At 32.9% G+C, this 13,568-nt stretch overlaps 1 protein-coding gene across 6 annotated transcripts in view; it reads right to left on the reverse strand.

The window, feature by feature from the left end:
* Positions 1 to 369: 369 nt before the first annotated feature.
* The window catches only part of LOC143240948 (uncharacterized), a 143,274-nt gene continuing 130,075 nt past the window's right edge, over positions 370 to 13,568 (reverse strand). For 5 of the 6 annotated variants that reach the window (XM_076484244.1, XM_076484241.1, XM_076484242.1 and 2 more), the window contains 6 exons: positions 12,506 to 12,947; positions 11,256 to 11,509; positions 7,047 to 7,347; positions 5,902 to 6,043; positions 4,047 to 4,158; positions 370 to 3,716 (listed from right to left, as the gene is read on the reverse strand). In XM_076484244.1, the coding sequence (XP_076340359.1) occupies positions 3,022 to 3,716; positions 4,047 to 4,158; positions 5,902 to 6,043; positions 7,047 to 7,347; positions 11,256 to 11,509; positions 12,506 to 12,947 (1,946 nt within the window). In that variant the 3' untranslated portion in view covers positions 370 to 3,021. The remainder of the gene's footprint in view (positions 3,717 to 4,046; positions 4,159 to 5,901; positions 6,044 to 7,046; positions 7,348 to 11,255; positions 11,510 to 12,505; positions 12,948 to 13,568) is intronic. The other variant, XM_076484243.1, reaches the window with a different exon arrangement.

Consider the following 13,568-nt stretch of genomic DNA (forward strand, 5'->3'; position numbering starts at 1 on the left):
AAATTTTTAAAGTCAGTAGTTTTTCAAGATTTGCGACATCAATGTAAATCATTTTCATGTATCAGCTCCCAAATACAGTCTCCCATCATGTTTTCGTTATACACTCCCAGGTCACAAAAGCAAAGTCTGAAGAGAAAAATAGGTCTTTTCCATTTACTTTAGGCATAAGCAATTGGGAAATAACCCTTTCTGCCCAGGAACAAGAAAAAGTAAATTATGTTTTGCTTTCTCACATTCATACATACATTGTGTTAGAAATCTTCCATTCATTATTTTAGTCTATTCCTATTGTATTTTTTTTACATGTTCTTGCCAAACTTTTGATATTATTAACAAGTAACTGTGGTTCAGTGGTCTGTTTCAGAAATATTTCAACACTTCTCATGGTTTATTAGTTCTTTACTGCATCTCATTATCACACAGTCCATACAATTAATAAAACTGAATGCCAGTTAAGTACAAAGTAAATCCAGAACACTGCACATGTGTGTGTGGATCTAGATACACACACATTTCACAGAGCACATTATAAGTTGTAGGACTTGAATAATGCAGGTATCCAGGAACTGGAGGTGTTTAATATGAAATTAGTTAACATCTCAAACTGACCTGAACAGAGCAGTAGAAGTTTCCAGTATAAAGACGTTTTTTTCTTTAAATAAGGTATTTTTATGTACAAACAACAGGCATGTTTAATTTCACTCTTAAGATACGACTGTTAAAGGGAACTAAAAATATTGACATGAATATATATCACCCTTACATCTTTATAGCTTAGGTTCCAAGCTACAACTATAAATTGCATTCATATTTCATTTTATTCCAATTTTGATATTTTACCCATAGCAGAGAACATTAATGTAACTTCAGTTGTGTACTTAATTCTACAATTAACTGTTAATTACTTTTAATGTTATTAATCACAATGTGTTCATATAAATATTTATTAGCTAAGCAGTGTTTCCTCTCTACATAATCTATTTGACTACTACTGTGATGGGAAAGTAGCTAAATTATATGGCACTGGAAACAAGATAATTAATACATAAAAAACGATCATATTACCTGCAATTTCTTAGGAATAAAAGTCTCCAGGGAATAAAACTAACACCTCGAACTGGCTTCTATATCAGGTTCATATTAGGCTTAAAAATATTGAACAATAAAGCACCAACATCAACCATGTATTTCAGCTAACCTTTATTACTTGTAATATATAAAGCTTTATGATTTTACTTAACTTTATAAATAATATATAACTGAACTTCTAATTGGTTTATAAGTATATTGCCTCTAACAACCTTCAAATTAGTGCTTAAAGCAGGGGAAAAAAGTGGAATCTGGATGGTTTATGAAATGCTTCAAGCTGAGTACTGTATTTCTTGTTTTTCACGTGCATTCTTTATTTATTATAAAAGTAACTAAAATGTAAAAGTTATAAACTTATTAGGTTATAGTAATTAAAATAAAAAACTTCATGAGGTATACGTTTTAGTAGATTGTGTTATTTAGTTCTTTGCTAAGTGATTTACAACTTGTGTGGTGGAATTACTAGTTAGGCATGGCATAAAGGGTAATAAAATTAAGTATAAACAGGTGTATACTTCTACAAGTTACAGTATGGAAACTAGTGGTTACGAACTCTGTCACAATGACCGAGCCTATTGTAACAGGGTTGATTTACTCCATCCATGTGTAATACTTTGTCTCATTCCAGCCTTGCTCTTAATAAAATTTTAAGGAAAAATAAATATTGTTTATTACCCAAGCAACTTGCTGCAATAAATATTTATTGTCTGTTGAACCTTTTACTTCTGAGAACTTTACAGTCTCCTAAAGGATTGGCTTCAGACCCTCCTGAAAAGAAGTGGGAAGGTATTTGGAACTACTTCAAACATTGCATCCAATAATGATTTATTTTTAATCACAACTAATGCTAACTTTAGGATGACACTTGTTACATAACATGTAACTGTCTAATACACCTATGGCTTTGTATGGTGCTTGTTTCACAATATGTATTCAACTAATACATCTCAGGCTTTGGATGGCAACTTGTTACATTCAAACATCTATCTCACACTTGAAAATTCCTTGTAAGATCCAACTAAAAGTTTGTATTTTAATTGTATAATCTTGTTAGTCAAAAATCAATAAATCAGTAAAACCAACCAAACACTGTACTGTTTACACATTTTAAACAATCTGTTTACTTTACACAACTGTACATAATTGATGGTTCCAGCCCATAACATTCAAGGAATGTAGCTAATCAACCTCAGTAAAAAATGTTATACATTACACAAATTTCTTAATACTTTACAAATGAAGGAAGCTTGATTTGTTTTGTGATATTTGTTTAAAGTATTTAAAAACCAAATTTTGAATATCAAGCCATAAAAATGAAGTGTTACCGTACAATTTGTCTCTCTAACAAATGAATCATCTTATGGTAAAGAATTAAGAAATAGCTTTTACCTGAGATGTACCAGCTCTGTCCCTTCAATATGGGCTTGAAAGTAAGTCACAAAAAAGAAAAAAAAACACCTCTAGTGCATATATATAGTCAAAGCAAGTTTTTAAAGCTATACAGTATGAAACAAAAACAAAACACAATTCACTGATACAGTACATAACAATCCTATGTAAAACAATTCTGGAAAATAAATTTTGATCAATAAAGCAATTCCACTAAATCAAATTTTGGTTAATGAAAGCTAATCTATTTCAAGCTTTCTAAGCTGGATAAAATTTCTCAGTGGATTGAGAGAAACACATAATTCAATGTGTTTTATTACAAGTCTCTCCACTTCTTGATTTGGAACAATTAAAAGATGTTTCTGTACTGTGGTCCAAACACCATTGAGTGTTCTTGGTCCTCAATTTTTTGCTTCACTTTTGTCTTGACCACAAGGCACAAGCTTGCACCTCTAACCCTAAATATCATAGCCAATAAGTGACTGATAAAAGTTAAAAGAAAAAATAAATAAAGCTGGACCACTCCATATCACAGAAATGTCCTTAGGTAGCAAAATCCCACATTAACGTTGGGGTCTTGAAATCCATGTCCTCTACAGATAACAGGTCTAAAGGGTCATGCGGGGCACTCATATTGGACAGTAGTGGGTCATGGTCATTAGGTCCACTATAACTGGACTGAGTGTTGTTCATTGTCATTCCACTAGTGGGTGGCATCATGGCATCCAGCCAATCTGTTAGTTCAATGTCCATCCCTGGATCATGGAATTCTGCTCCATCATTAGGGGTTGGGGTGTTGATAGAAGTTCTCCCTGTACTGGGTTGAACAATCTGGATTGACTCTTGGTTGTAAGTACCAGCAGTATCTATCTTCTGCTCTTCACTAGGTACTAGCACTCCAAGGTCCATTCCTTCAAAGTCATCTAAATCCAGGTGAAGGTCAAAGTCCAGAGCTGTAGAGGGACTGTGATCTGCCTCATTCAGAACAGTAGATGGTGGACTCAAAGTTAAACTTACTGGAACACAAGGAGCTGAGCTGGAGTTAGGGGAAACAAGAGAAGAAGGGACAGCTTGGTGAATAGGCTGAGGCACAGAAATTGGAGGTGGTGGTGGTGGTGGAGGGATTGGTGCTGATGTAGTGGTAATCACTGGAAAAGCTGTTGGTTGTGCTTTGGTTATAGCTTGACTTTCAGGGGTGGTTGGAGTGGGTGGTTCTTGAGCAGCACTAGGTGGCAGTTCTGAGTGGATGAAAAAATATCAGTTTAAAATTATTACAAAGCTTTATTTTTTTCTTTCTCTATGTTTAAAGGCATGTAATGTACTTAATGTTTATAAATGCATTACTGAATTATATAAAAAGTTAAAATGCTTTCTGTTGATAAATAAGTTTCCTTTACAATGCCCAATTTACATAAATGAAAAACAATGCAAATGTTATCATTTATTTGTTTACCATATTCTAAGAAGCATCTTTAAAAAGGATGTTTATGTATGTGAATCAACAACTTTTCTAGTAAAAAATCCTCATTGTTAGAAAACTTACACAGTGGCATCCAGTAGTTACGTACCTCCATTTTTGATCAAAATCTCCAACACATCATCAACTGCTTGACTCTTGACAGATTTGCGACCAGAATGACAGTTACTAAGATGACTCATTAAAGCTGGATATGACTGGTTCTGTGAAAAAAATAAAGTAAAAACTTATTTTGGTTTTTAACTAGTTTTAATACTAAATGTACAAAAAAATATTTTTCAAATTAAATTTTTTTCCTTTTGCAAAACGTTCAAGAGTTTATTAATCAACAGCAACAACTGTCTTACTTTACTGATCAACAGCAACAACTGTCTTACTTTACTTACTTCATTGTTAAATGTTGGTTGATTTGGGTCTTGATTGAGATGATATGAAGTAAATAAATTTAATTTAAGGAATTATGTAAAACTAAAGAATTGCTAAACCTTATCAGAAACATAAACCGGTAAAGGACATCTTTGTTGAAAAATATTACCCAATTTGAACTGAAATTGTTTGGACATGTTTATTGGTTAAAAAGGAGGAACTTCCCACATTGTTTTAATGTTGGGGCTGCAAAAAAAGATATGTGACAAGGTGACTGAAATCCATCAGTACATCACTAGTTTAAGAGCCAACTACTTAAAGCATGGAAGTCTTCAAATGACACGTAGAAGTATTCAGGAAGCTTTTAGAACCACCTAGACAGAAATTGTGCAGCAAGCCTAGTACAAAATTATACCTGTAGTTGCTTTCAAACTATTTCTGTTTACTTATCCCACTGCTGACTATCATGATGCTTTGATCTTCCCTATAGAACCACAGGTGAAATCGTTCATACCTCAATTGAAAGCTAAATATAAAAAAGTTGATACCAGAAACATAAAATGTTAGCAATTGCTTAATTAATGATGCTGAAAATGTGGCTTTACTGATACAAACTGAATTTACTCCCATCATGTAAATTATAGTATTAGCTAGTATGGAGACTTTTCAATTAACAAATAAAAATTTGAGAAGATAAATCCAAACCATGCTCTTTGAATTTGAATTCTGAACTGAACTTTTAAAATTCAACAAACTAACATAAAGATATTCCTTGGCTCCTGAGGGATGCATTGAAAACTCATTTTTGATATTATTTTCTCTCAGATACATAAAAACCTTAATATAAATCCATGTTATGTTATTAAACAACTGTATAAATTAATATAAGTTAAGCATGCTATTAAATACTATGCAGGCAGAATGAATCATTTTAACCTGTACAAACGAAGCGTGCTACAAGAACATTTCCCCATCAAACAGAATTCATACTCGACTGAAAGGATCTTTTAATCCTTAAGAGTTAATTATTTTCAACTGTTTCTACCTGTAATGAAAAGGTCAAGATTTGAGTTTGAGTACCTTCTTCTGTAACATTATAACCATGCCATCTACAATAGCTTTGACTAGTACAGAAACCATACATCAAGTAGCCATGGGAAAATGTTGATTAAGATATAAAGACAAGTAGAAAAAATTCATAAACCCTACATTAGGGACATTCATAAGTTAAGAGGTTAACCCTGTCAGGCACCTGTATGTGGCCACCTACATGATTTTGATATCTAATTCTGCAGTTAAATATTTAGATGCCACTGTAATGATTAATATAACACTATGTTGCAAACCATAAAATGCCTTGTGCATTACTGTAGTTTAAGCTAAGACAAGAAGATTGCATAAAATGTAAGCAGCAAACCTATAATTTATTTATTATTATCATAAGTTATTTATGAGTCAATTAATAAATGATTAGACATCATGCAATGATTATGCGTCAGTGGACACCTGCATGTGAAGGAAGAAGTAAGGTGCAGTTTACATATTCAAAGAGGATTGTTCATAAAATAAACATTTCTGACCTTTTTGGATTTGTTTAACTGTTTGGTGGCTTCATTGTAGTCAGGAGGGGGCCTTTTAATCAGGAACTGTGGATCAGTACTTGTGTTGACTGTAGTAGGCTTGCTAGTCATCATAGTGTTAAAGGTGGGTAAGGAAACCTTCCTGTTGAATGAGATAAAGTTTTGTTGACTCTTTTGGACTACAATTTTAATTTACAAAATAAAAGTTTATAAAAACAGTGTTTAACACTGTAATTTAAGTAATTATACCACTTTCAAGGCTTCTCATGAAAGCTTTTTGTGACAAATTGCTGCAGACTTAGAATGCTCCACAAACACTGTCAAGTACACCCTAAATTGTGAGATCAAGATAGGTAAATTTGAAAATAGAAAAGGAAGAGACAGAACACCTAAACTCAACAATACTGATGTTAAATATCTTTGTTTATGAAGCTTTTTGGACAAAAGGAAGACTGCCAGTGATCTCAAGCATAAGATAAACAACCATGTACCAAATGTACAATATCAAGAAAACACAATGAGAATGGAATATTTGATCATATAGCAGTTAAAACACCTTTACTTTGGTGTTTAAATATCGTCAAGAGACGGGGATGCAAACCCGCAACCCTCAGACCTTAAGCTACAGTTTATCAAGCATAAGATAAACAACCATGTACCAAATGTACAATATCAAGAAAACACAATGAGAATGCAATATTTGATCATATAGCAGTTAAAACACCTTTACTTTGGTGTTTAAATATCGTCAAGAGACGGGGATGCAAACCCGCAACCCTCAGATTATGAGTCGCATGCCTTAACACACTTGGCCATGCCGGGCCATTACAGAAAGACAGTAAAAGAACGTATTAATATTTTTAAAGAAAATTTGATGTTAAAAAGTTAATACTTTTGACAGAATTCATTCAAAACTAAAAATACTTTTGGCAGAATATATAAAACATAATCCCAAAAAAATCTAAATAAAAAACATTTTATTTTATTTTAATAAGATTTTTGTATGTTGCTGATGAACACAACTAAACTATTTGTAAAATGCATCAGATTAGGAAACTCAAAGAACATGTTTTAAAATATCCTGTTTTATTTTTCGCATGAAACATATTTTTATACTCTTATAATTAAAGGAAGTAAATGCTTACTTCTGGTGAATAACTCCACCTGGCAGTGAATTTGCCCGAGGTTTAGCAGGTGTTGAAGTTGGGACAGTTATCACTGGAGTTGTGGAAGTAGAGGGACACAGAAGGATAGAAGTCACAGTTGGGAATGTTTTTTCTCGATCGACAGAGGGCGGGAAGCTCACCAGAGGCTGCTGAGTAACGCTTGCTGTTAAAGTACAGCCTTGCGAAGTACCATGCTGACTATGAAGAAATGCAGCAAGATTAGCTTTTACCACTGCAGACGTTGAGGTTGGTGAACCAGTATTGGTAACATTTGAAAGTCCTAAGAACAAAAGTTTTAGGGCATTAAACTTTTGATGTTTTACCAATAAGAAAATAAAAACCATCACAGATCGATCTTTTTTATTCACGATAAATTCTTATTTTCATTGTTCAACAAATCAGAAGTACCACTAAAACCTGACAGTCATTTTCCACTGTAAAAATTAAAAATGCTGATTTCCACTGTTCAGTGGATCAACAGTAACAAAATACAAAAAATATCTTCATAACGTACAAAACTCTTATTTTAATTGTTCAACACACATCAGAATTGACAGTAAAATCTAATAGCTTCTTTTAATAAAATGCTTGAATATCTAAATTAAAGTGTTTTATGTGTGTGTATAACAAAGTCTGTAGTTGACCTTATATCTGATGATGCATAATAACTACATACAACAACTATCTTAACTAAAACAGTAAAAATCTGTCATTTATATACATTTAGTGTAATATATTTAAGTTTATTACAGGAAGAACTGTCTGCTGTTTATATCTTCCTTAAATACTGTCAGAATGTTAGAAAAACCTGTAGGTTCAAGAAGTCCTCATACAAAATGATAAAAACCCCATAACCCAAGCACTTTAAAAAGCACTTTTTAATTATGTGATGCTTACTGGAGTGTATTGAACATAATTATGAAAAATTAATTGAATAAATGACTATCAACCCCAGAAGGTTTTAATAAGACGTTATATTTGATCAAAGTTGTGGTTTAACATCTTCATTGGGAAGTCTCTATTACTCACATTAAAAACTGTTGTATTCTAAATATCAAACCACGAACCACAGAGTATCATGCAAAAGATCACATTAATTCATACGAAGCTACACAAGGGCTATCTGTACGAGCCATCCCTACTTTAGCAGCATGAGACTAGAGGGAAGGCAGCTAGTCATCACCATCCACTGCCAACTCTTGGGCTACTCTTTTACCAGCAAATAGTGGGACTGACTGTCACATTATAACATCTACATGGCCAAAAAGACAAGCATGTATAGTGTAATGGGAATTCAAACCTTCAACCCTCAGATTGCAATTCAAGTGCCTTAACCACCTGGCCATGCCGAGTCCAGAGCATATAGGTAAAGAATATAATATAAACATTACTGTTAAACACAGGAAGAACAAAGTGTGAATGGAAAACCTGAATAAAATCAAACAAATTTAGAAAGCATGTTGCTTCAGTTATTATGTACAATTTAACTTTTGTTGTTGATATCCTGAGCCAGAAATTTATTAAATATCATATTACGTTTAAGACAAGGGGACATTACATTTTTATATAAGAAGTAACAGGGCACAGATTTTTTACACCTGATGGGGGGATGATTTTTCAACCACTTATGTGGACTGTTCAATTTGCAAATTGGTAATCTCTGATTATGTGAACCTGAAAGCTTTAAACATGCAGTCACAGAGTAATCTTGTAGCCACGATACTTGCATGTATACTTAGGCCTACTGATTGATACTTACGAACTATCACTTAGATCAAAAAGCTTAGAAGCACGCCTGTATTAAAGATGTACATTTTGGCTACTGAAAAAGCCTACATCTAGGCCTAATTATGTAATTCGATTGGTAAGAATACGAGAATCACAAGAACAAACACACAACTTGTAGGCCTGTGATGCAATAAAACAATTCAACAGACCAAACTGTAGGGGAAGGGATGATTGTATGCAACATACCCACCACCTAAAATAAAGGGATGATGTACCCCACAGGATCTACACCCTGAGAAGTAACTCTTCAAATGATTTCCCAACTTAAGCAGTTGTTGGCTCTGGTGAAAATTTTAATTCTTACCAGAAGATGTATCACTGATGTGCCACAATTTAAGATATGGTTTTTAGCTAATACATTTTTTATCACACTTGCTTTGTTTAAGTTACAAACATGTTCATCGATATATTCAAGAAATGGTCTTCCAGATTTCCAAATGTAGGTGGCCTTGCATTCTCTGCATTTTAGTCGGTACATGATATTATTTGTCGAGCACTGTTACGCTGAATTTGAAAAACTGCAATATTTGTTGGATATGAAAGCAGCTTTGAAGTTTTACCTTTTCTGAAAGCCTTATATGAATATAACTACTCTGTCAGCTCATTTCCAACACATATTATTACCCAAGCAACTGGAAAATCCTTACACCTTATGTTTCTGTTTTCTTGTTTTATTATTTAGTGTGTTTTTAAACTGTATCTTACATTTTTATTCGTCCAATTGTGAAAATGTGCGTTTTACGTACGTATTGAGGTAGCCATCTTGAAGAACTTGCTTGTGCTCAGTCATTCTTCTGAACACGTTCTATATATCTTAACTAGTTTTAATCTCGACTTTCATTAGTTAAACCTGATTCTTTAATTTAAAAAGACACCTTTAAAACAAACACTCAGACAAAGTTTGCTGGTGGTATTTATAAAAAAAATATCAACAAATCTCAAAATTTTAGAAAAAAAATTCAAACTGAATGAAATAAATTTAAAATGTTATATAAATGTAAGATTCCAACACACCATTGTCAATGCTAAATATTAATCATAAACCATCAACGTACATTAAGATCTTGACAGTAAATTTCAGTTGTAACAATTTACATGAAAAACCCATGCAAAGACGTAATACATAACTTAATTTGGTAAGTAGTCCCCAAATCTATGACAATGATATGGTACATCTTATTATCACCATTTAATTATTCTTTATGATAACCTCAAAACGTGTTGTTTGTAATAAGAATACGTTGAATTATTATTGTTATTTTTATGTATAATGGGTTCCTATTGGGTGTACTCACATGATTGACAACTAAACTTGACTGAATCCTCTTATTATATGGAATAGAGTTTTTGAGAAATTGCTATCTTCTAGTACTTTTCATTATATATTTGTGTCTTAAGCTGCTGCTTCATAGTTTTGTGATAGTCAAAACGTTAAATCTGTGAAAAAAACATTTCTTATAAGCTTCCGAGTTTCTACTTTAGCATTCAAAGAGTAGTTAGTAAGCTTATCCTTGTTTTCATGATCCATACTTTATATAGGTCTGTCTCCCCCAGTGACACAGTAATATGTCTACAGACTTGCACTGCTTGAAACTGTGTTTCAATACTTGTGGTGGGCAGAGCACAGAGAGTCTTTCGTGTGTCTTTGTGCTTAATAACAAACAATAAGTAGGTCTGATATTAGCATAAGCTTATAACTAAGTTACATATATTTAATGTCCATCAGAAACTTACACAATTTGTGTGGTGCTTGAGCTAATAAACGTTTTTTAACAAATGGTAAGTTTGTTATTTTCAACAGACCCCACTTCTTGAAATTTCAATACATAATAATATGAGAAATCTCTAAATAAAGGAAAAGATTTAATAAAGTACTAAAAGTAGACTGACATCTGATGTTTGACTTTGTCCTAACACTTCTACACAATACCGTATGTTACTGTTATCAGGTTTAATTTTAAAAATCTGGGGTCCCTGGTTTTGGCTTGAAATAATCGGGTCTTTTAAGAACAAGTTAAAGAAATTATGCCTGTATTTCATTGTATGTTGTATCAATATAAATTTATGAGTAATAAAGAAAAAGAAAAATTTACAAAGTAAGAGAAAATAATGATAGCATTATGCCATTTACAATCCTTAAATGAAACCATGGTTACATAACCTCAATACTAATGTGTAACATACTGTGAGGGGCCTTCATAAATTTACCAAAATCACTCACAAATTACTTAACTTCTGAAGATTAAGTTATAAACTGGATAATATTAAATATTTTCAGCTCATCAAGTGACAGGGAAAAAACAGGAAATTCTGAAGATATTATACCAAGAATGAATCTGTCAGAAAACAATAGCTTCTATCATATGGCAATGGGTCTGACTATTAAAATAAGTTTTGTACCTTGTTGCTGTTGTTGTGACTGCTGCTGTTGAATTTTTTGCTGCAAGTGTTGTTGAAGTAACTGTCGTTGGTTTAGCTTGGTTTCCGTTGCTGGAACACTGGGAAGAGGTGTTGTGGTGGTGAAAACTGGAACACTGTAGCTGATACTTTGGGAACTTGAGTGTGGGCTGAGAACTGCCAGTTGAGTGTGTGGCTTCTGTGGGGAAGGTTGATTCTGCAAATAGTTTTGTTGTTGCTGAAGCTGTAACTGGGACCTGATAGGTAAAAACAAACTTGTATCACAAGACTGTTAAGTGCACCATATAATACATTAAAATAAAAACAAACAAACTGAATTTAGCAACCCTTAAATAACAGCACATCATGATGTGTAAAATATTAATGTTCCATTTGTACTCCGAGATTATAAACAACAATATAGATGCATTAAATTAATAATACATAATCCTTAGGATATATACAAAGTTTTAATAAACCTTACACTATGATAAAATATTTGAATCTAACATTCTTATCTGATGTAAAAATGGTGATAAACATAGTAGAGAGAGTGTGATGGAGATCCTATAAAGAAGGATTCAAGGAAATAACCTAGAGGGTAGGAAGATGAAATCACTGTTGGATATCTTCCAGATAGGGGATTGAATGGTGAGAAACAGATGAAAAAGGTTGAAGAAAGAACCTGCCCTTGTTCTGATTTTAATAACTAATACTGGAAAATCAATATCTTTACTTATTTAGTAGCATTCCACTTTTACATCTACTCAGATGAAACTCGAGATGCTAGGTGAATAAAACAGTATTTTTGTCACTTTTCTAACATGAGACAGAATTATATTAAATTTAATAATTTGTTATTACTAAATACGTATTTAAATACTACCCAAACAATTGTTATCCACTACTTTTTATTTTAGTTTAAACACTTAACTATTGACTGTTTGACTGATGTGGGTGGTTGTCTGTCTTCCTTACAATGTCTTCAAAGCCCCAATAATTTAGTAATTTTGACAAAGAACGGAACATAAATTTTAACTTCACAAAATCAGTTTTTATAGTATTCCTCGTCCTCTTCTGATGAAGTGTTACTGGTTTAACTGTGATCATGTAATGTTTTGAATGCTACATTATCTAACTAATAAATAAATACGAAGCCAAATCTATCAACTTATTCACCACTTGTCACCGAGCATAACAATTTGGAGGAATTCTGCCTCATATCATATGATTATTGAAAACCTTCTGCTAACCTCTGAAGTTCCAACTGGAGTTCTTCAATACGTTTTTGTTGAAATTTAACTATATCTTCCTTAGCTTCTCCTATTTCCATTGGATCTACTGTGACACTCATGTCAACATCCATTGGAACAACTGATGATGGACGTGACAAAGGTGGTTGCATTCCATTAGTAATAGTTGTGGTATCCATAGTAGTAACTGGAGACACGGGCTGAATATCACATTCAACAGGATGCTGAAGAGTTGGAGACAGTGTGTCCAGAGGGATACTTCCTACATTAACTGGAGCACTACTGCTTAGTGTTGAAGCAGTATTTGTAAGACCAGTAGTTGAAGAGACTGTGCCAGAATTTAATTTCAGGTCAGAATAAGGTTTAAGTCGTTCAATAAGCTGTGGTTTTGATCCTGACACGGGTAAGTTACGTTTCTTCAGCTCAGCTTTCAAGTCACTCACTGACAGAAATATAGAAATGCCTCGAGTCAGAAAAAGTGTGATACATTTTCATAAATAGAAATTCATAATAGAACATATATAATAATGAACTAAATAAATTTATAAACAAAATAACTAATATCCCAACTTCAACTTACTAAAAACACATTATCACTTTCTTTCATGCTTGAATTACAATCAGATTAAGTTTTCCAAATTCATTTAATAATACTCTCTAATTTGAGCCTAGCTAGCCTAAAACACTGATAAAGTTCTATAGGGAGACATAGATGAAGTTTCCTGTTTGTAAACAAACTGAGAAATGTTACAACCTGGTACTGAAATTTAAAAAAAGAAAACTTAATGTATGGATTTAGAAGTAACTTGTATGGTATTTGATTCTATAATGAAGATTTGTTTTGTTTTCTTAATTTCATACAAAGCTACATGATGGCTATCTGTGCTAACTATCCGTAATTTAGCAGTGTAAGGCCAGAAGGAAGGCAGCTAGTTATTACCACCCACTGACACCTCTTTTACCAACAAATAGTGGGATTAACTATCACAGTATAACACCCTCATGGCTGAAAAGATGAACATGTTTGATGTGATTGGGAGTTGAGCCCGTAAGCCTCAGATTA

This window comes from Tachypleus tridentatus, chromosome 13, assembly GCF_004210375.1.
Source record: "Tachypleus tridentatus isolate NWPU-2018 chromosome 13, ASM421037v1, whole genome shotgun sequence".
In the NCBI taxonomy this organism is placed as follows: Eukaryota; Metazoa; Arthropoda; class Merostomata; order Xiphosura; family Limulidae; genus Tachypleus; species Tachypleus tridentatus.